This window comes from Borostomias antarcticus (assembly GCF_949987555.1).
Source record: "Borostomias antarcticus genome assembly, chromosome: 29".
Classification (NCBI taxonomy): Eukaryota; Metazoa; Chordata; class Actinopteri; order Stomiiformes; family Stomiidae; genus Borostomias; species Borostomias antarcticus.
Window position 1 is genome coordinate 3,504,430 of NC_140262.1, and position 23,298 is coordinate 3,527,727.

Consider the following 23,298-nt stretch of genomic DNA (forward strand, 5'->3'; position numbering starts at 1 on the left):
AGAGAGAGAGAGAGAGAGAGAGAGAGAGAGAGGGAGAGATAGACAGAGAGACAGGAGACAGAGGGAGAGATAGAGGGAGAGACAGAGGAAGAGGGAGAGAGAGAGAGGGAGAGGGAGAGAGAGCGGCAAGCAGGTAAAGAACAAGGGGAGGGATAAGGAGATAGCGTTGAGTACGCGCAGCACTATAAAGTGGTGAGGGGATGACTGCAGAAAAGTGTGGGCTGGGTTCAACCGGTATTTAAGAAGGGAGCTTTGTCGTGGCTGTGGATCATTTGACTCACAGACAGAAGCAGGGAGACGAGCGCTCGGATGAGAACGCCGCCAGGAAAGTGCACATTCACTGCAGCAACAAGTGCACTTCTAGCCTGCCTCTTCGCCTTGACCGGCTCGTCGTGGTTTTTCATCTTCACTTTCTTCAACTCTGTTGGCGGAGAGTCCGGCGGACCCAGAATGCTCCGGGCGGCGCTGCTACTGCTGCCGGTCCTGGCGCTGTCCAACGGGATACCGGACCACTGGCTGCCAGGAAACTACCTCCCCACCGAGAATGGCGCCCACCTGTTTGCCAGCAAGTACAACGACACGGCCGAGGAGGTCCTCTTCTACAGCACGACCGCCAGCTGGAACTACAACACCAACCTGACGGACCACAACTCCCATTTGCAGGTACTGTACTGTCAGGATTACCTCGGCACACGCACACACACACACACACACACACACACACACACACACACACACACACACACACACACACACACACACACACACACACACACACACACACCCTAGGACAGTATACTGTATGTTTACCTTCAGCTTCAAGGTTTACAGTTGACAATGTTTGTCTTTGACGTTATGTCCCCCAGCCCTCATAGGAAAGTTGGCAGAGTAAATAAAAAAAAAAAGACCACAAAAATGCCGTCTCTCGTGTTGCGTTTGCCAGCGGCAGCCGAACGGCTCTCTTGTATCACAACTGAACCCCGCAGTGGGTCCTGTCGAGCTGAGCCCTGCAGGACTCTGGACACGTTACGTCGTCTATTCACGGCCGTCCAGAATGACACGCTCGGTTCCCTCGGCGATGGGCCAGCCCAGCGTGTGTGCTTATTGGTCCCATCAAAAGGGGTCCGAACACATGTGGCTCGAACGTCTTCGAGTTCCAGGGGAGGTTTGGGGGAAATTATGGAGTTTGTTTAGTCAGATGTTTGTTGGTTTAAGCGCCCGATTCGTATTATTTATTCTGCTCTGAGGGCAATGCAGTTTTACAAGCTCGTAACTGTAGTTTTCACAAGGCCGATAGTCTAGTCTGATCTAGAGATAATATTGGACAGAAAAGGGCTTCTCTCCTCTTGAGGTTTTAGAAGTAGGACTTATCAGCATGGAGGTGCAGAAGCTATTAGTTTAATAGTATCCCGCAAATGGCTCCACGTTTACGTCTCTCTCTCTCTCACCATATGCTAGACGTCCATTTGCATACGTGTGCACACGAAGAGGAGACGGCGAGATGGAGAAAGCACTGGGATCCAGACAGTTGATAGTGTAGTGGAGTTAGCATAGCGTAGTAGAGTTAGCGTAGCGCAGTAGAGTTAACGTAGCGTAGTGGAGTTAGCGTAGCGGAGTTGGATCAATGACACGGTGGAGGCGTACCGGGGGTTATTCTTCCCGCAAAAATACACACGCACACACACACACACACACACGCAGGCAGCATACTGTAAGCGTACATGCACACGCACTCACTCATGCAATTCAGATGCACGTACACGCATGCACGCACGCACACACACGCAGGCAGCATACTGTAAGCATACATGCACACGCACTCACTCATGCAATACAGATGCACGTACACGCATGCACGCACGCACACACGCGCGCACGCGCAAATACACACGGTACACACACGTACAGGCATCGACCGCCTTTGCTTCAGTTTTTTTCCCCCTTCTTCTCTTGTGAGGCAGCTGTCTCAACAGTTTTTTTTTTACACCACCAGCCAGGCTTAGGGCTCTGGACTCAGCATGTCCAACACAACAGGTGGAGCCTCTCCGCCCCTCGCTGAGGTCCCCGGGGTCGACCAATACAATGCCTGCCGCTCCCAGAGAGCGCCCAGGATGTGAGGTGCAAGAAAAGCAAGCCCCCGCTCCGACCAGCGGTTTGTCAGCTATGAAGGCTATTATTCTGGACACTTCAAAAGGTGGGATCAAAGGGAATTCTGGGGCTTTGAGCCGGATTGGATCTGGCAGCCAGAGGGGAGCCTGGTTATTGCTGGGCTCAGCTCAGTCCTGAAGCCCTCGCAACGGAGTACACTGGCGCACCCACACCCGGCATACCGGTCAACCTGCGGGCCCGCTCACACCCGGCATACCGGTCAATCTGTGGTCGCGCGAGCTGCGATTCGCCGGGTTCATCTTTGTCTCAGTCCCTTGACATTGAGCTTAAGTGGGAACACACAATTCCAACGTGTTATGTTGGGCATGTTACGTAATAAAAGTAATCAAGTAAAGTTACTGATTACTTTCTCTGAATTGTAATTAGGTTTATTGACTAATTATTCTCTCAGGATCAGTTTTGCATTTTCAGTAACTCAGTAACTGTAATCTGATTCCTGAAAATTCAAATGTAATCCCTTACAAACAAGTTACTGGAAAAGGTAATCTGATAACAGCAATCCATTACTTTGTAATCAGCTACTCCCAAACACCGTCATGGAGTGGCCTAGAGAGTCACACACACACACACACACACACACACACACACACACACACACACACCTTTGAGCTTTCGGTGAGAGATAATTTAATCTCAATGCAAAAGAGGCAGGAGTAGTGCTGACGATCAAACAGAGTGAGGAGGACCAGTGAGCAGCAGTGATAGTGGGCAACCCTTCTGGCTCTTTGAAACACTGCTAGAATACCAACCAGGAACCACTAACTGTCAAAACTGGCCCCAAAACCGTGGCTTGTTTGCTTTCAAAGAGGCTGCTTTCAACTCACACAGTATGATTTCGGTTTCTCAGGGTGAATTGGAGGGGTTGAATGAGTCCCTCAAACCTCTTGAGGTTCACTGCAGCTCACGCCTGCTTTCAAACGAGGTGTTAAAAGATTCCACTTTCAGAAAGACCTTCCCCTTTGAACTTTTACAGTTTAACTTTATATCGACAGACTTAACAAGTCCGTGGACCTTGGGGTGTTTGTGTAACCAAACTACTGCCTCAGTGAAAGTCAGGCATTTACAACAGGAGGGAGTGTGCGAACACACGCACACACACACACACAGTGAGATTGAGTGAACTATGGCAGAGAAACAAAAAACCTTATCTTTATTGTAATACTGTGTCTGGAAAAATTGTGAGGAGTTCAACGTGATTCTCTCGTCGGGCGTGGGGGGGGGGGGGCAACCAGAAACGGGGAGAGAGAGAGGGAGGAGAGAAAAGAGGGAGAGAGGAGTAGAGAAAGAGGTCAGAGTTAATGCCTCAGCGCTGTCACCAATTTTCCGTTCATCGCTGGGTTAATCAGTGGTTGCCAGGGGCAGGACAGATAAGCCAGGATGCAGTGAGGAGACATGACGCTGGGTGAGGAGCTACCGTTCTGTCAGCTGTCTCGCCACTTCAGGATCCTGGGGCTGGGGTCTCCATGATGCACTGTGGTTAAGATAACACCAGCAGAGAGTGTGTGTGTGTGTGTGTGTGTGTGTGTGTGTTTGTATTGTAATGGAGTTCTTAGAGCTCCTTTTCTCCAAACTCTAAATTTAATCATGCGGGCCTAATCTAAGATTTTTTAATTTCATTCAGACTGTATCATGTCAAGTCATACAGTGAAACGGTACACAGCCATTCTGTAGAGTCACTTCCTGACAGCCTTGGAACATCTCGACAGCTGTTTGATGTCAGCATGATGAAACGCCCTTCACCTTTGACCTTTGACCCGGTGTACTTTGTGCTGCCGTCAACGCCACGACACCTCTACCGAAGAACCCGTTCTTTGTGCAATGTTCCTCAGTGGCATTGCCTCAGAGAACACTACAGTAACTTATCACACAGAGGAACACTCGGTAGCCTGCAGTAGCGTGCCATGGGAGGTTCTAGGAGAACAGAGAACATGATGTGTGCTGTTATGCGTGACGACCTCTTGTCAGCTCTGGCCTCTCCTCCGCACTGAGGTGCTTGCCGCTCTCTCTGAGGGCCCCCGGGAGCAGAAAGACATGGCTCTTCTGCTAACTGCTGGGGGAATGGACGACCTCCTTGCTTCCTGCCATCCATATCATACATACAACAATTTGCAGTCCAGTTCCCACAAAATACACATTATACATTATGTACACATATACAGTACACATGAAACACTTCAAAAAGATAAACACTGTATGGAGCCTAGAGCTTACTCTAGATTTATGGAGCTTAATTTGTATATATGTGTACATATGATAAGTAGGCTATTTTGTGGGAATTGGACTGAACGTTTTGGATGCATGTGGTGTTTATTGACGTGAATTGCTCACATGCCCTCTGAGGTGACCCCATGATTTGAGTGCATGTGGAGGAAATGTTTGCCTGTGCTGTTTTATGTCTGAAGAAGGGCTTGCGCCCGAAACGTCACCCTGAGGTGGGGATAATTGTCCATGGGAGCACATCTAGTGGGCGGATTCTGTTTACAATCTACTTGTACTTCTGTCCAGCGCCTAGGACTCATCACATTTGTATGTGACACTGTGTGCTAGTTACAGTACATAGTGTACTGTAGATTAAACATGTATGCTATCAGTGGGGTTGAATACAAATGATGCTGTACCTATGTGCACTGCCTTACTATTTTCAGTTTGGATTGTACCCCTCAGGCTCTGTCTACCATCTTGTTCCTTGCGGCAAAACAGAATTCGGTCAAAGTTGATTTACCACAGCTATCTTCATTTTGAAGTATCACCATACACTGACCTCTGACCCTGACTTGTGTCGCCAGGTGAACGCGTCCATGGAGAAGCAGGCCTTCACAGAGGCCTGGGGTAAGAAGGCCAAGGTCACCTTCCCTGCTGACCTCGTCAACAGCTTCACTGACCCTCTGTTGAAGAAGCTCATTAACAAGATTAAGGAACTGGGAGCTGCCAATCTGCCCACAGCTGAGAGAGAAGAGGTCGGTGTCCTTGTTCAGTACGAGTCAGAGCCGAGTGTTATCCATATTCATATCACTCTCCACATTTAAACAACTGTTTTCTGTATCTGGCGATGCCAAAAACTATAACATTGTATCTAATGTAAGTTCATGGTGATATTGTCAGAGGTTTCAATATGTACTGAGCAACTACTCTATCTGGCTGCAGATGTTTTGAGTGAGGATGAATGATTCTGTAAAATAGGCTTTGTTGCTCATTTTTTAAATTGTTGTATTGTTGTTTAATGTTTGTTGGCCAGGACTCTCTTGTAAAAGACATTTTAATCTCAGTGAAACCGCACTTTTTCCCAGTTAAATAAAGATTCAATGAAAATAAAAAGTGGTAGCATTAAGGAGTACACTAGCATAAAGGAGTCATTTATGATATTTAATCAAATTTCTCGCAGTATAACAGCATTCTCAGCAACATGGACCAGATTTACTCCACGGCCGAAGTCTGCCCCAAACCTGGCGAACCCTGCTGGAATTTGGAACCTGGTACGTGTTAATGACATCATCGCTACTCCACCTCTGAGCAGTCTTCTGATCTTATCTGACAGAATAAAAAAAATTGGCCAAATAATTTGTCAAAGATTGAGATCCTGTTAAAACAGTGATCTCTTAATGGTCCTCTCTCAATTAATTTGTAACGGCCATAGCTCAGGCTTTGTAAAGAGCATTGCTTTGTGGGGAGTTTAGGATTTGGTCCTTGAATGAGTAAAGTGAAGAACATGGTCAGAGAACATACTGTAATGGCGTATAAAAAGAAGAAGCAGGCAGAGACCAAAGATGGTATATAGTACAAAAAATATGAGAGAAGAGGTCCAGAGAGCGATTGTATCGACTTCAGGAAAAAAAACAGGAAAAGGACAATTAGTTTGAGAAGGTCTCAGGAATAAGTGCAAGTGTTATTGCCGGTTTATAATGGACAAGGCTACAGAAACAGTATGACAGACGTTCATTGTGCCGCAAACTCAAAAACACATTGACTTTGTCATTCTTAATCACCAAAGTGTTTGTTGAAACAATGGGAGTGGACCCATGTGTGCTACAACAGCCAAAATTGAATTGAGAGCTTGCCTGCAATTTCCAAAAATATATTAGAGACAGACTGTGATTTATTGTCTTTGTTAAATAGCATTTGCTTTGTTGCTCAGTTGCACAACACTCAGTAGACTTGTAATCGTAGTGCAATACCATCTGGCAATGGACTGAAACCTCAACAGTTCCATATGCTCTGACAGAGTGATACCAAACTAACTACAGCAACACTTCATTCTCAAAGCCTGTTCCTAGACTATTAAAATGGTTCCTGTTCATGGTAGTACACTTGTTTACCGATCTCTGGGCACTTTGAATTGCCTTGTTGCTGAAATGTGCTATACAAATAAATTGCCTTGCCTCTGTGAGATGGGTCATACAACTTGACTATTCCTCATTTCATAATCTACCAAAGTAAACCTTGGGTGGAACACATTTCCCCCAAACTATCTCCTTTATTATCATAACAAACAGGGACCCCTACACTTAAGGGGTCATCTCTTTTTTCCACCCAGCTCACTTTGTTCCGAGGCCTTCAACTTTTCTCTTTCTTAGCCTTTCTTTCCCCGCGGCCGACCTGTTAAACACATGTTGTTTTGTGCCGATCTCTGCCTCCGCGGCGTCATGACAACCCAAGGCTAATCTCAGGACTAATGTGTCTGTTGTGCACCTCTCCCACCGAGAGGGAGTGTGAAGTCAACTAAACACTCATGCGTCTCGTTTAGTCCGAAATGTCGTTGGTAGCCCCCGTAGCCCGTCACATTGCAGTATTAGTGAAGTAGTAATGAAGATGGTGAAGTAAGTCTTTAACCACCTCCACTCCTTCTTTCCAGAGATAACAGAGATCATGGCCACCTCGCGGAGCTACAAGAGGCTGCTCTATGCCTGGGAGGGCTGGCACAACGCCTCAGGCGTGCCACTCAGGGAGCTCTACCCCAGGTTCGTGGAGCTCAGCAACATCGCCTCCAAAGCTGACGGTAAGAATCGCACCACGCTGATCTTGCTTTGGCCTATGACTGCTGAGAGATAATGAGTTTGTGATGACATCATGAGGTCCTCCGATGTGGCTGAAGGCTCCGTTGGGGCACTACTAGATCTTAGTGCAGCTTTTGATACAGTAGATCACTGCATCCCAATAGAAAGGCTCAGGCAGTGGGTAGGTATCTCTGGCAGTGCCCTGGACTGGTAGGAGTTTATCTGTGGCAGTTGGTCCCTATATGTCTGAAACTGCTGCCCTGTCCTGTGGTGTGCCCCAGGGTTCTGTTTTGGGTCCTATCTTGTTTGCTTTATATATGCTTCCTCTAGGACTGATTATTAGCAAATTGTTGTCTCTCATCACTTCTACGCTGATGATATTCAGCTGTATATATCAGACTGACAAGCTATTGGTTTTACATGACTGTTTGGCTGCTGTTAAGGATTGGATGGCCAACAATTTCCTTGAGCTTAACGGTGACAAGACTGAGGTTCTTATTATTGGTTCACATAATGTCACCACTAAAGTTGCTCAATGTTGGGGGCCCCTCTCAACAACTGTACAGTCTAAGCTCAGAAATCTTGGTGTTATTTTTGATCAGGCACTGCACTTTGATCATCACATTAAATCATTGATCCGAAATATTTTTTTCCATCCTAGAAATGTTGCCAAACTCCGATCTGTGGTGTTCCAAGCTGAGCTGGAAATTATTATTCATGCTTTTGTATCATCTCGCTTGGACTACTGTAATTCCCTTTTCACCTGCCTCAGCAAGGCATCTCTGGACCATCTATAAATGGTCCAAAATGCTGCTACAAAGCTGTTGACTAGGTCCAGAAAGTCATGTCACATAACTATCATCCTAGCCTCCTTACACTGGCATCCCCATCAGTTTAAGGATGCTAGGATGAGATGGTCAGGCACCTGCATACATCTGTGACCTGTTCCATCCCTACATCACAAGCAGGTCTCTCGGGTTGTCTGACAAGGCCTGCTGATTGGCCCTGTTCAAAGCTAAAGACCGAGCCTTCGAAGTTGTTCTAAGCTGTGGAACACCCTTCCATTGGACTTATGATCTGTGGTCTCTGTTGACTCTTTTAAAACACAGTTAAAGACTCATCTTTTCAGACTGGCCTTTGCGTTTTTCAACATTGTTTTTAATGACATGGCGATTTGTGAAGCACTCTGTTCTGTGAGAGGTGCTATATAAATAAAATGTACTTACTTAGTGTGAGACTGAGAGACGGAGACAAAGAACCAATAGATTATATGAAATGCCCCAGTTGACGAACAGGACTTTCCCATATACTGTAGGTTACGCCGACACGGGAGCCTACTGGCGCTCCTGGTACGAGTCAGACACCTTCGAGCACGACCTGGAGGAGATCTACAAAACCATCCAGCCTCTCTACAATCATCTGCATGCATTCGTCCGCCGCAAGCTCTACAACTTCTACGGCCCCAAGTACATCAACCTCAAGGGACCTATCCCTGCTCACTTGCTAGGTACAGTACACACACCTTTCTCATTTCTTAATATATTTGATCCTTTTCAGTAAGAATTTGAAATAACATTCAACCCTGTTAACAACCCAAAAAAGGCCCACGTTTTATAGCTCCCAAATCTTCCCTCTTAAACACCTATTGTAGACTATTTTAGATTGCTATTCTTGCACTTTGCCTTCAGCACTAGATTATGCTCTTAGTCACTTTTTTAGAAAGGAGATGCACTTGTGAGTTCTGGCAAGTAATAGTACATGATCTTTTCCTACATTAAAATGCATTTATTGTGAGTCAGTTTGGATAAAAGCGTCAGCTAAAATGACTGTAATGTAAAATAACTACAATGTCTAGCCACTGCTGGTTTCTGCACTATCTGCCTTCAATCAATGATAGCATATCAGCAGTGCTCACAGTGTTTGTGAATGGGGAGGGTCGGGGTTTCATCAACGCTAAGTGCCCGTGCCCCATTTCCTCAGGAAACATGTGGTCTCAAACCTGGAACAACATATATGACATGATGATCCCGTTCCCTGGAAAACCCAACATGGACGTGACAGAGGAGATGGTGAAACAAGTACGTGTGTGAAACATGAGGAGTTCTTATCGGTTCGAAATGACCTGCTGACCCGTGGGAACATCTGCGTCAACTGGGCAAGAAAACATTATATATATATATATATATATATATATATATATATATATAATGTATATATATATATATATATATATATTGAACACTATACTACATATACAACACATACTACATTAGAGCTGAACACACAAACCAATTTATAATTCGCTAATACTGTACAACCCACCCAAGGAGAAACGTAGATTCCACTAAAGCAAATGTCTGTCAGCATAACACGAGCTTGGCTATAGCTACTGTACTGAAGTCTCTCTCTTCCTTTCTCTCTCTCTCCCTCTCTCTTTCTGCCCCTCTCTCTCCCTCTCTCAGGGTTATAACCCCGTGAGGATGTTTCTTGTGGCGGAGGAGTTCTTCACCTCCCTGGGCCTGATCAAGATGCCTGCTAAGTTCTGGGAGATGTCCATGATAGAAAAACCGGACAATCCCGATCACAGGGTGGTGTGTCACGCCTCCGCCTGGGACTTCTACAACCGCGAGGACTTCAGGTGAATCCACAGATTTGTGTCTAAGTGAAAAAATCTCAGGGGGGGCCCCCACAAAGATTGTTCATGTATAGGGCCCTACATTTTGTGTAACGCCCCGGCCCCTGTCCCACAGGATCAAGCAGTGCACCACCGTCACCATGGAGCAGCTGTTCACCGTTCACCACGAGATGGGTCACGTGGAGTACTACCTGCAGTACAAGGACCAGCCGGTGGGCTTCCGCCGCGGGGCCAACCCGGGCTTCCACGAGGCAGTAGGGGACGTGCTGTCCCTGTCCGTCTCCACCCCCAAGCACCTGCACACCATCGGCCTGCTGGACACGCTGACCAACGACATTGGTGCCCAAGAACTCACGACACTTTTGAACGTGGCGTTATTTATAAGGCACTTATAAGGCATTGTTAGGATGTTTTATGTTATGAAAATGTGTGTGTGTGCGTTTGTGCGTGTGTGTGTGTGTGCGCAGAGACTGACATCAACTACCTGCTGAAGATGGCCCTGGAGAAGATGGCCTTCCTCCCGTTCGGCTATCTGATTGACCAGTGGCGGTGGGGGGTGTTCAGCGGGCGGACCCCCCCGGAACGCTACAACGCAGAGTGGTGGAACCTCAGGTCAGCAGCGTTAGCGTCCGCTTGAACCAGCTCTGCCCTCACATACTGATCACAACAGCATCGCAGGTCGGGGGGGTTGGAACGCCGGGCTTACCATGAGTGCAATTCAGATGTCTAGAATAGAATATAGAATAGAATATAGAATAGAATATAGAATAGAATAGAATAGAATATAGAATAGAATAGAATATAGAATATAATGCCTTCTTTGTCATTGTGCCAAGGTACAACAACATTAAAATAGGTTCAACTTAGGTGCTCAGGACAACATACAACAATACAAACAACAACACACGATCGTAAGAAAATATAAAGATATAGGCTACGTATTTAAATTTATGTCTAAATAACCTTTAAAGTCTGCGCTGTATTATACGGACACCAGTGTTGAATTGCATTTAGAGGTGTAGGAGGATGACTTTTTTCTCCCCTTGTAAAGGACAAAATACCAGGGAATCTGTCCGCCCACCAGGCGCACAGAGGAGCACTTTGACGCCGGAGCGAAATACCACATTCCTGGAAACACGCCGTACATCAGGTAGCTAAGGGCTCCCTCCAAACCATCTCACCTGCCTGCATTTACTCACACACACACACACACACACACACACACACACACACACACACACACACACACACACACACACGCACACACACTGGTTGAATTACTCATTGACACTGACTGCTTTGTGCTCTGCAGATATTTCGTGAGCTTCATCCTACAGTTCCAGTTCCATGAGCGGCTGTGCGAGGCAGCCAATCACACGGGGCCACTGCACAGATGTGACATCTACAACTCCACTGAGGCGGGAGCCATGTTAGAGTCAGTATTCCGAGGATGACAGGGCCCCATACAACCCTTCATTCATTTTCACTACTCAAAACCTATCCTAAACCATACCAAAGCTTTGTTTGTAACAAATCGGATAAGCTATTCCAGCATGTTTCCCTCAGAGCCCTTTGCTAATCCCCCATTCCCAAGGAACATATAAAGAAAGAAGTTTCAAGACACCACACCTATATAGCTTGTGACAGTTCGTCAGAGCCCCCCTCAATGGAAACGTACTTTCCCAGTGCGACGGTGGTTCCCACGTAGAACGCGATAGTATGACTTATCTTCCTTCTTTATATGTTCTTTGCCCATTCCAAGGACGGTTCTTCGGTCCGGGTCGTCCAAGCCCTGGCAGGATGTGCTGCAGGCCGCCTTGGGCACCAGGAAGATGGACGCCTCTGCCCTGATGAGATACTTCCAGCCCATCATCGACTGGCTGAAGGAACAGAACCGAAACGAGACGCTGGGGTGGCCCGACTTCAACTGGGTCCCACCCATCCCAGAGGGCTACCCTGAGGATATTGGTAAGAGATAAGTGGACGTGTGGATTTGAATGAGTGCAGTAAACAGGGAGGTTTTTGAATGACTGTAGATGCGCCAAGCCAGCTAATTATCACCGGCGTTTTAATGATGATTCATTTTCTGTATTCACCGTTGACCTCGTCATAAGGTTTCGTATACTATAGCATACAATTGGTGCTGATCAGGCATTGTTACGTGAGGCTGACCACCTCTCTACAGATAAGATCGCAGATGAAGTGCAGGCCAAGGCGTTCCTGGCGAACTACAGCAGCTCAGCAGAGGTGGTGTGGAACGCCTACACAGAAGCTTCCTGGACCTACAACACGAACATCACCGAGACCAACAAGCAGAACATGGTGGGGCTCGAGTCTGTCTCTCTCTTCCTCCCTCTGTCCCCCTCCCCCACACCTCTCCCTCAAACATGTGTGTGTACAGTACACACACACACACACACACACACACACACACACACACACACACACACACACACTCTTTAAAACTGTGTGTGTGTGTGTGTGTGTACTGTATGTCTCTGTCTCCAGCTTCAGAAGAACTTGGAAATGTCCAAACACACGCTGGCCTACGGAACGGAGGCCCGCAAGTACGACCCCACGGACTTCCAGGACCCCTCGGTGACAAGAATCCTGAAGAAGCTCAGCGACATCGAGCGGGCGGGACTTCCTGCCCACGAACTGGAAGAGGTGGGAGCGGAATTGTTGACACAACACCGTAAAATGTTATCAACTGATAGCACATGGAAATCAAGGGGTACACAATTTACTGCACTGACCACAGTGGAGTTTTTGGGGGCCAAGCAGCGAAGCTGCTGCTGAAGCACCAAGACCCATGTCCACAGCTCGAACCCTCTAGCGCCACCAACGTGTCAAAGTTTTGACCTGTAAGGCCGATTTTCAAAAACTAGGGACGATTGGATTCCTTGGCTCAAGCCGAGTTCAACGCACCCTATGACATCATTTTCCGCCATATTGGATTTCCCGCCATTTTGGATTTTATGAAAAACACTTTATCTCCTCCTAGGAATTTCGACCAATCTGCACGAAACTCGGTATAGGCATTCTCTAGACCAATGTGTACAAAAGTTGTACAGGGATTTTCGATTGTCGAAGGCATTCACCTGCTACAGCCAATTGAATTTGGCATCTCAGTAACTTACATGTCTCAGTAACGTTTTGATGCATCATAACCACATTAGGAACACTCATCGGAGACCCTGTCGCCAAGTCTATGTCGACACCTCAAACTCTCTAGCGCCACCACCCTGTCAAAGGTGGAAGTGCGTTTATTCTGAACCGTATGCCTGATTTTCAAAACTGCGGTAGGGATTCGAATGCAGCTATGCCGTGTTTCACTTGATGCCCTGGTCGTGCTTCTTGCTTTGCCATCAAATTGCTGCTTGCAGCTATATTTTGTTTTTGTTTTTTGTAGTACAACAATCTGCTGGCCGACATGGAGACGAAATACAGCGTGGCGCAGGTGTGCAGAGAAAATGGCACCTGCCATCCTCTAGATCCAGGTAATTCACCTGCTACTGTATTCACATGCCTTAGATCCCTACAGAGATCCTCACTTCCCCGCTAGTCTACCTTTACATCCATGCCGGTTCTATGGGGACTGTAGGTCTGGCATGAACATACTAGAAGTCAAACATCTTCCAGGGGAGACCACACCCACTTCCAGACCTCTGCCCTCCATCATGCAAGGACCATTGAGCCTCACAGCTCGCTCGTCTGCGATTGTACTGTATCAACTTGAAGAGTGCATTTGCAAAACCAGATATCTCCGTTTTTATGAATTTTCATAAATCATTTTTTCAATCAAATCAATTGCAAATGAACTCTCACTTGCCTTGAGGGAACAGTGGAGTAGATAGCGAAGATGAAACTATGGGATGATAAACAAAGTTGTGTTCGTTTCCTCCAGACCTCCAGAAGATCATGGCTGAGTCCAGAGACTACAACGAGCTGCTGTTCGCCTGGCAGGGCTGGAGGAACGTCTCGGGCAGAGTCCTGCGCGACGATTACAAGAGATATGTACAGCTGGCCAACAAAGCCGCCACAAGCAACGGTATGGCCTTTCAAAATAAAAGTCCCTGTCTAAAAGAATACATTTTCACACAGACTGACATAGACGGTGCTTTAGTTGCGATGATTGCTGTAGCTTTATGATTGGGGGGATTGTCTTTTTTGTTCTGCGTTGCTTGTTAAAGGATCCATTGCAACAGTATTTTGTTGTTGACGAAAACACAAACTCCGCCCTCATCCTGTGCCGTCTCTCCAGGTCACTCTGATAACGGGGCCTTCTGGCGATCCCTGTACGAAACACCCACCTTCGAGGAGGACCTGGAGCGCCTGTGGAAGGAACTGGAGCCTCTCTACCTCAACGTGCACGCCTACGTGCGCAGAGCCCTCTACAAGAAGTATGGCGCTAAGCGCATCAACCTGAAAGGCCCCATTCCTGCTCACCTACTAGGTAGGAGTCGTATCCTGTATAGCTCAGGGGGTAGAGCGGGTCGTGCAATGATCGTAGGGTTGGCGGTTCAAATCCCGGCTCCTCCTGACTACCTGTCGAAGTGCCCTTGGGCACTGAACCCCAAATTGTTCGCAATGAGCAGGCCAGCGCCTTGCATGGCAGCTGCCGCCATTGGTGTGTGAATGTGTGTGTGAATGGGTGAATGAGAGGCCTTCATTGTAAAGCGCTTTGGATAAAAGTCAATTTACCATTTAGTATACAAGGCCTGTCCAGAAACGGATAAATATGGATATATGGATATGGATAAATAATGACTCTGTTTGTCGTTCTGGCCTGGTTAGGTAACATGTGGGCACAGACCTGGTCTGGTATCATGGATTTGGCCATCCCCTACCCAGACGCCACACAAGTCGATGCTACCCCAGCCATGATAGCTAAGGTAAACCCTAAACTTGCTATGTTGTACTGTATATGGCCACATTCATATACAGATAGAGCACACATGTACGCAACACACACACACACACACACACACACACACACACACACACACACACACCATGAGGTCCCATTCAGAAGGGATTTTGGACTGGCTTCTCCACAGGGCTGGAATGCCACCAAGATGTTCGAGGAGTCTGACATGTTCTTCCGGTCCCTGGGCCTGATCGAGATGCCGCCCGAGTTCTGGGCCAAGTCCATGCTGGAGAAGCCCTCGGACGGACGCAAGGTGGTGTGCCACGCCTCCGCCTGGGACTTCTACAACCGCAAGGACTTCAGGTGCGGGTGTGAAACCGTCTGAAGCTTTAGCGCTGGGGTGTCCAGCTGTCTGGTATGCCGGAATGCAGATGTTGGATGCAGTAATGACGTGGGGTTCAACCTCTCACACCTAAACACCCTGCTGCACCTCAACCCCACTGCCCCACACACTGCCCCCTGGGGACATCACATGTTGGACCCCTCCCCCTCTCACACACACGGGAAGATGCCCAAATTACACACGCACGCACACACACACACACACACACACACACACACACACACACACACACACACACACACACACACACACACACACACACACACACACACACACAATTAACCTGGACTACACCTCTTTGCTCCTGCAATGGACATTTCATGACTAGATTTTATAATTACAGGTCTACTGCATTATTTGTATTATATTTTTTATAATATTCACAATAATGGTTATACACTGCTCATAGTGTTGACTGTTAAAAACATACACTGTGAGATAATCATATTTCTTATACACTGTTTTTATTCTGGTTCATTATCTATTTTATTCTGTCAGTCATGGCTACACTGTTCCCTACTGTGTGTTTACATACGGGTGTGCACACTGCACTCCAAACGCCAGTAGTCCCACCATGCCACAGACCCGCCTTCCTAGCGCCGTAGTCCACGAGGAATGCCATTTTGTATCCGTATCCTATGTATGTGGATGAATGACAAATACACAAACTTGATCTTGAACTTCAAGGGGCCCGGCCCACTCGTTCTGCCCTCTGAAGCGACCCCCACCCGGGCTCTTTGATCCTCAAAGCTTTGTTTACATTCTCCATCAAAACGGCGTGCCCGCGCCCTTCCTCTGTCATAATAATTGGCTCCCCCACTCCCCCCTCCAGGATCAAACAGTGCACAGTGGTGACCATGGATGACCTCATCACCGTGCACCACGAGATGGGCCACGTTCAGTATTTCCTGCAGTACAAGGAGCTGCCGGTCTCGTTCCGCGACGGCGCCAACCCGGGCTTCCACGAGGCCATCGGAGATGTGCTGGCCCTGTCGGTGGCCACTCCCGCACACCTGGAGAAAATTGGCCTGCTGGAAAATGTGAAGACCAACAATGGTAGGTTCCCAGAACTGGACATGCATGGCTCTAAAGATGAATGTTATTGCGGATATTACTCATTTTCATCTCTGTTTCGTCCGCTGTTACAGCTGTATACTGCAAACATGAGAGCGCGCTGTGGTGATGAGATTTAGTGGCGTTACAGTCCATTATGCGGCCACCGGTGTTCTGGTCAGCAGTCCTCAAAATGGGCTGGTGGTCAAAAACAACAACACTGTGTGTATATATATATATACTGTTTTCCTTTTTTTCATATTACGGAGAAACCACTCAATATAACAAACAAACCGTTTTAGACACCTAATAGTCATATTTTGTCAACAAAGTTTCCTGACTGGGAAACATTCAGCTCTAAATCTCTGAGGCACTTTTTCTCTACTTAGTGGTTTCAGGTGTACCAACATTCACAGAAGCATATCTTCTTCCAATATTAGCAGATTTCAATGCACGACACATCATTTGAAAGCTTACAATTTACACTTTTGTAATCTGCAAAAAAGGACCTTGCCCTACTTATGGACTTCTGGATACAGTTCAGTGCCTAATGATTAACACAACTTTTGTGTGTGTGTGTGTCTACCTCCACAGAGAGCGATATCAACTTCCTGATGAGCATCGCCCTGGACAAGATCGCCTTCCTGCCCTTTGGCTACCTGATGGACCAGTGGAGGTGGAAGGTGTTCGACGGACGCATCCCAGAAACCGAGTACAACAAGGAGTGGTGGAACCTCAGGTACGCGTCCCTACAGACTCCTAGTGACATCTAGTAAGACGGAAGGAGGGAAGGAAGGAAGGAAAGAAGGAAGGAAGGAAGGAAGGAAGGAAGGAAGCAAGGAAGGAAGGAAGGAAGGAAGGAAGGAAGGATGGAAAGAAGGAAGGAAGGAAGGGAGCTAGGATGAAAGGAAGGATGGATGGAAGGAAGGAAGGAAGGAAAGAACGAAGAAAGGAAGGAAGGAAGGGTGGCAGGGAGGAAGGAAGGGTGGCAGGGAGGAAGGAAGGAAGGAGGAAGGATGAATGAACGGATGGATAGATAAGTGAGTGAACAAATGAATGAATGAATTAATTAATTAATTAATTTGAACAGTACAGTATTTTACCTGTCTGTCTCTTTCAGAATGAAGTACCAGGGCCTATGTCCACCTGTGACCCGCACTGAGCAGGACTTTGACCCGGGCGCAAAGTTCCACATCCCTGCTAATGTCCCCTACGTCAGGTAAAGCATCTCCATGTGACACGCCCACAACCATGACCACTGCTGAACCCAGAGAGACGTCTTAGAGTATTGAATACACCGTAACTTAAGGACAAGGAGTGTATATTCCAATGACACAAACAATCAACGACCACATTAAATGTCATCGTCACTACTCTTTCTTTATCGCAAGAGTAGAACATATATTAAATACAGAACTATTGAGATACGTGCAGGAAGAGAAGTGGTGTGAATACTGTGTAACCTTGTGTGTATGTATGTGTGTGTGTGTGTGTGTGTGTGTGTGCTATCCCCTCAGGTACTTTGTCAGCTTCATCATTCAGTTCCAGTTCCACCAGGCCCTGTGTAAGGCGGCCAATCACACAGGCGACCTCCACACCTGCGACATCCACCAGTCTAAAGAGGCGGGAAAACTGCTGGGGTGAGCAGTAGCGTTACTCATCATCAAACCTCACACTGCACGACAACTCAGTTCAATTTGATTCATTTCAATTCCACTACAGCATGTTGTTTTTCGATCGTTCCGAAGCATTCGATGCACTGTGTACGAGTCGCAGGTATTTAGACCTGCAACTTTAACGAAGGATCGAAACAGCGTGTCAAATATCTAACACGGGGGACTACGCTAGAGTCACTCCGAGACACGCTGCTCTCTGCCTTACCCTCCGACCCCCTGCTGTTAACAGCGACGTGATGAAGCTAGGCTTCAGCAAGCCCTGGCCCGAGGCCATGGCCCTGATCACCGGGGAGCCCATCATGTCGGCCCTGCCCCTGGTGGAGTACTTCAAACCTCTCACCGCCTGGCTGGAGGAGGAGAACAACAGGAACGCGGAGGTCCGTGGCTGGCCGGAGTACGACTGGAAACCTCCCAGTAAGTCCTGACTGACAGCTGCGTGGCCTCATACCTCATTAAAAAGCTCTGCAAACCTTTCCACTGGTTTCAACTTGCCGGTCTTTACACCAACCGACTTTCCCCCCGATTTCAAAGTCTCAGACAAAATTCCAAAGTCGGAATAAAATCTTGAGGGTCTTGCTGGGGGTGCGGCGCGCTCCCGTGATCAGTCGTTAGGTGTAAGGTGGTCTTAAAACATGATTCTGGCCAGTCTTTGTCACGTCTTGGCCTTACGACAATATCAAACATGTTTGATATTCTCGCAAGTCTTTAGTCTTGTCTTATGCAAATTGTGTGGTTTCAATGACGTGACCATTATCAACAACCAATAGGCGATTTGCAGAATCCTAGTCTGTGACCTAAAACTCTTTTAAAAGTCTTTAGATGTGAGAGGGTGTCAGATGAGAACAAAAAAGTTTTATCAAAGTCTTCTAGTGTATGGACAGCAGTACTGCACATGAACAAAGCATGTCAATATCCTAGTGTGTTGATGAAGATAGAACCAACGCTGTGTTAAAGCTCAACATTGATTGTCTCTCTGTTTGAGAACTCTTTGAGTTGTAATCATTGATTTTGCCACGGCTTCAGTTGTGGCTCACAATGAAATCAATCTGGGTCTCCGGTCACTGATGAGTTCTTGCTGAAAGGATGTGTTGGAGATTAGATACAGTGAGAAGCTCATAGTCTGAGCAGACAGAAACACTAGAGCTGACCAGAACAATGGAGAGATATAGACTCGGAAGGTGAGGGAGGAGAGAGGAAGAGAATACGATAGATAGCGTGGGGCCAGCATAGAGGGGGAAGTCATGAGAGGGACACCCCTGCCCCCCCCCCCCCCCCCCCCCCCCCCCCCCCTGTCTGTGACCAGTCTGACTAGTCACACAATCTTTGACTTGGTCCCATGTAATGAATGTGCTCCAGAAATATTGCAAAATGCACAATTTGGATTGGATGTGAATGGTTTCCTTCATTATTTGCAAATGGCCGTGAATGATATGGGCCAGTTACTATATGCAACAATGATTACCTTGCTCAATTCTTTGACCGTGTGTGTGTGTGTGTGTGTGTGTGTGTGTGTGTGTGTGTGTGTGTGTCCACAGCTGACGAGGCCGTCGATCCCCAACCCCCCAGCCCTATACCACCCCCCACCCCCGGCCCAGGCTATGATAAAGTGGATTTCCTGGGCATGAGCGTGGACAGCGCAGCGGCTGTCGCAGGCCAGTGGATCCTGCTGGTCCTGGGCCTGGTCCTCCTGGTGGCTTCCATCCTCATCGGCTACAAGTACAGGAAGTCAAAACACAATGGTCGGTCTTCATCCAAAATAGAGCTTCAAAAATTGGATGCTAGCTAATTGGCCTAGGCAGCCTAAGGCCACACCCACTGTAGCTACTGTACCATAGAACCAACCTCAGTGTGCAACATCGGTGTTTGTGTGTGTGCTATGAAGTACACTTGGTCGGTTTCAATTTTCTTCCTGTCTGCTTTCTTGTACTTTGTCTTGTATATTTATTGTATACATTTTTAAGTCAAAATAATTTTGACTATGCAAAAAAATAAGCAAACAGTTTTATAATTTATTTGTAATATTGCAATGCCTGGACTGAGAAATGTTAAAATTAGGGCTGTCAATGGATAAAAAAAAAAAAAATCGAATTAATTACATGATCTGTAATTAATTAATCAAATTAATCACAATTAGTCACATTTTGCTGGTAAAAGCAAATTAATATATTTAAATTAAAATACTTTATTGTGACAGACGAGTAAAGCATAGATTTATTGAATATAAAAGGTGGCTTTAGAAGTCAATATATTATTTTATTAAATCATTATTTGCAATATCTTGTTACTGCCTACATCATGGACACAGACATAGTCATCCATGATCAGATGGGATGAGTAGATGAGGATGATACTGACAGACTGCTAGACGACAGATAGTATAGTAAATTGACAGTTTTGGAATCTTTAAATGTCTAGCTGAGTACCTAGGACTGGAACGAGGAACTGATTAGCACTGACAAGATACTTTAAACTAAGACTAGTGATTACAAGAATTCCAATGTTCCTGTACCCATACATGGCAAATAAATGTTCTATTCTATTCTAAGCCCTTGTCTTATACCGTAGCAATTGACCTGCAGTCCATAGCAATTCATTTTGTGACTGTGTCAATTTATCTGAGGTAGACTTAGCCTACTCAATCTGTGCTGCCTGCTCTCTGTAGCCTACGGGGTCCGCTGACCAAAATCGATGAATAAAAATAAAAGTAAAAAAGTGATTAATTTGCGTTAATCTAATTAACGCTTTAAATTGACAGCCCTAGTTAAAATGAATGTTTGTAAAGTCTTAATTGTGTATGCATTTTTAATATATATATTTTGATTTTATTGGTGAATACTTTGCCTTTCTAGAATATATATAGAGAAATTTACTTTTTCTTGTACTGTATTCATTTGCTAATAGTTGTGTTCAGTAGGATACAATGAGTCAGTTATACATATTTGCTCCAAAAAGCAGCCAGCATATCAGAGCACATTGAGCTTTTTAAAAACAGTTTAATTACACTTGGAACGGCACAGTATAAAAGATCCCCTCCCCCCCGACTGGCTTAGTCAATGTTAGTCAATGGAACCACTGTACACCAGAGACCACCGATTATATGGACAATCTCCTAGCAGAATACCTCTGGTGTCTCAGGTGACGGACACCAAAGTAGTAACAAAACAAGTACTGCATTCTTGTGATGCCAGACGTTACACAACTGTTTGTTGACTGAGAAAAGCTAATAGCCAGTCTGCAGTGTGCCAGGCTGAGCACAAGAGTCAGCCATCTTGACTTGTACAGCAACATGAGACACTATCAGTACGAAACGCAAACACATGGTAATGCAAAATAGTGTGATGATTTGAAACCAGGAGAAATGACTGTAGTTCATTCAAGCACTCGTGCTTATTTTGTCTCACTTGATGTGACATGCGTTTGAGTAGCCTAGATGTGGTGGATTTGCAGACACAGACTGGTCCTCGACTAAGAATTACTTTCAGTTGTACAGTAGAAATCAAATTAAAAAAAACTAAAAAGAAACATCTCAATCTAGGATAAGACTTAATCTAGGTATGGAACACCAACCCCAAATCAATAACCCATACTGTATGTGAATTAAAATCCACTGTTTCACTCAAGAGTTTAGTTTTTATAGCACTAGCTACGCTGTATCCACCAACATCATGGAACCTGATGACGGACAGTCTATACATTTAGTCCAGTGTTGCGACTCCCTCCAGGAACTACAGAAGAACCAGATGGGTACAGTTCTTATACAGTACAGTGTAATAAATAAGAATTCAGTGAAGTACATCAGACACGGACAATTCAAGTGCACTCCATCCCACCATCAAATATTGTCTGATTCCAAATATGGTAAAAGGCTGTTCTATTTCTTGCCGGAGTGCTAAATGGTCCATAAAGGTGGGGAAAGCTGTTGCAAGAGTCATTCTGTATCCTATTGTTCTACTGTTTCTATTCCACTTCCTGAAATCAACAGGGACAAATATTTGTGGGATAACTTTAAAGGTTCCCTACTACTATCCTTTTCAACCTTCAAGTTAATATAGGTCTGCGTGATTCCCCAAAACATATCTTTGAATATTTTTGCTGAAAATACCACTCAGATTCTACATGAGCAGTGTGTATACACACTCATATAGATGCATTCTAGTAGATCCCTGTTTCAGTCCTGTTCTGGACGTGCCGTTTCTGGGTCTGTAGCTTTAATGCAAATGAGCTGCTGCTCCCCTCCCACTCGGTCCTGCCTCCAGTTCAAACAATGCAAATGCACCAGTTTCCCATTGGTTAGTTAACACATTTTTTTTTTCTTCAGGTGGGGGGCAATTCTAATGAGTCCTGTTCTGACATCAGAACAGGAGACAAATATTAATGTTTTTTTGAATCACGTCATGAATTTGGCTGCCCACAAAAAACTGACTTATTTCACAGTTTGTGTAGTAGGCCCACCAGAGACCCGACTGTATGTGCACATACAAGCACCAAAAAGTGAGTTTTTCCATAATAGGGGACCTTTAAACACCCATAAATATAGTCTCTGTATGTCTAAAGCTAAGCAGATGACGCCTGTGTTTTCACCCATGTCTGCCAGGCCGTGGATTACAAACTGGACAACCTCACATACGTTACAAACATAATCAATATGGAAATCAATATCGAATTGATCACGTATAAGGCACTCCTGCTGTTCCGTTAACATGAAGAGGTCATTGGTTACGGTAATGCATGATAATCGCTAACATTGTAGAACGGCTCAAAACGATGTCCCACAACTACTGCTTTAGGTCTGTGTGACATCATGATATACAATCAAAGACCAAAATATAATGACATATATAAGAGCGGGGGGGGAATGTAGACACATGATTAGAGAAAAGGATGATGACCGTTGATAACCATCACCGGGAATCGCAAAATAGATCATGGAACAAAAAATATACACCACATGTCCGTTCCAGTATGTAACGGCAGGAAAATGAATCAATTTACAACCGAACTGGGATTGTTGAGCAAACCCCCTTTTTCAATGTACAACACTGATTTCATCAAAATACTTTAAAGATCATGATTGCCGGAACAGAACAACTGGGATATTGCACTCAGGAACAAGGAAAAGGACCACATTTTTTAATGAAATCTACTAGGACTTGTAGAGGAGAAAGTTCCAGAATCAACACGGTATTCACAATTGGTCCACGTTTGTGAAAGTACATCATGGTGGACCTCACCATGACAACCCCAGTGTCCTCTCTCGTCCTCTGACTTGGTCAGGGCCAAGAGTTCAGGGTCCAAGGGGTCAAAAGGTCCAGGGTTCAGGGGTTCAGTAGTAGTAGGGCCGCATCTCTGTCCAGCTGGTGATCCAGTACTTCTTCTGTGGATCTTCGGGCTGGAAGCCCATGTTGAACTGGTATCGCTCGTCTTTGCGGATTTTCACTCCGTGGTATTTTGGCATGATCCTGTAGTAGATAGCCCGCTTGAAAAAACCAAACTGTTTGGAT

General features: G+C 46.0%; 1 protein-coding gene across 1 annotated transcript; it reads left to right on the forward strand.

The window, feature by feature from the left end:
* Nucleotides 1-450: 450 nt before the first annotated feature.
* On the forward strand, nucleotides 451-19,583 carry ace (angiotensin I converting enzyme (peptidyl-dipeptidase A) 1; the record flags this gene model as incomplete). Its single annotated transcript, XM_084459862.1, has 25 exons — nucleotides 451-663; nucleotides 4,956-5,126; nucleotides 5,552-5,642; nucleotides 7,019-7,162; nucleotides 8,476-8,667; nucleotides 9,141-9,238; nucleotides 9,623-9,798; nucleotides 9,911-10,134; nucleotides 10,263-10,407; nucleotides 10,847-10,945; nucleotides 11,108-11,230; nucleotides 11,558-11,763; nucleotides 11,981-12,117; nucleotides 12,304-12,462; nucleotides 13,208-13,295; nucleotides 13,703-13,846; nucleotides 14,060-14,251; nucleotides 14,593-14,690; nucleotides 14,856-15,028; nucleotides 15,901-16,124; nucleotides 16,716-16,860; nucleotides 17,242-17,340; nucleotides 17,639-17,761; nucleotides 18,027-18,211; nucleotides 19,393-19,583. 25 exons carry the CDS (start codon nucleotides 451-453, stop codon nucleotides 19,581-19,583), a joined length of 3,840 nt encoding a protein of 1,279 aa, XP_084315988.1.
* Between the last annotated feature and the right edge of the window lie 3,715 nt (nucleotides 19,584-23,298).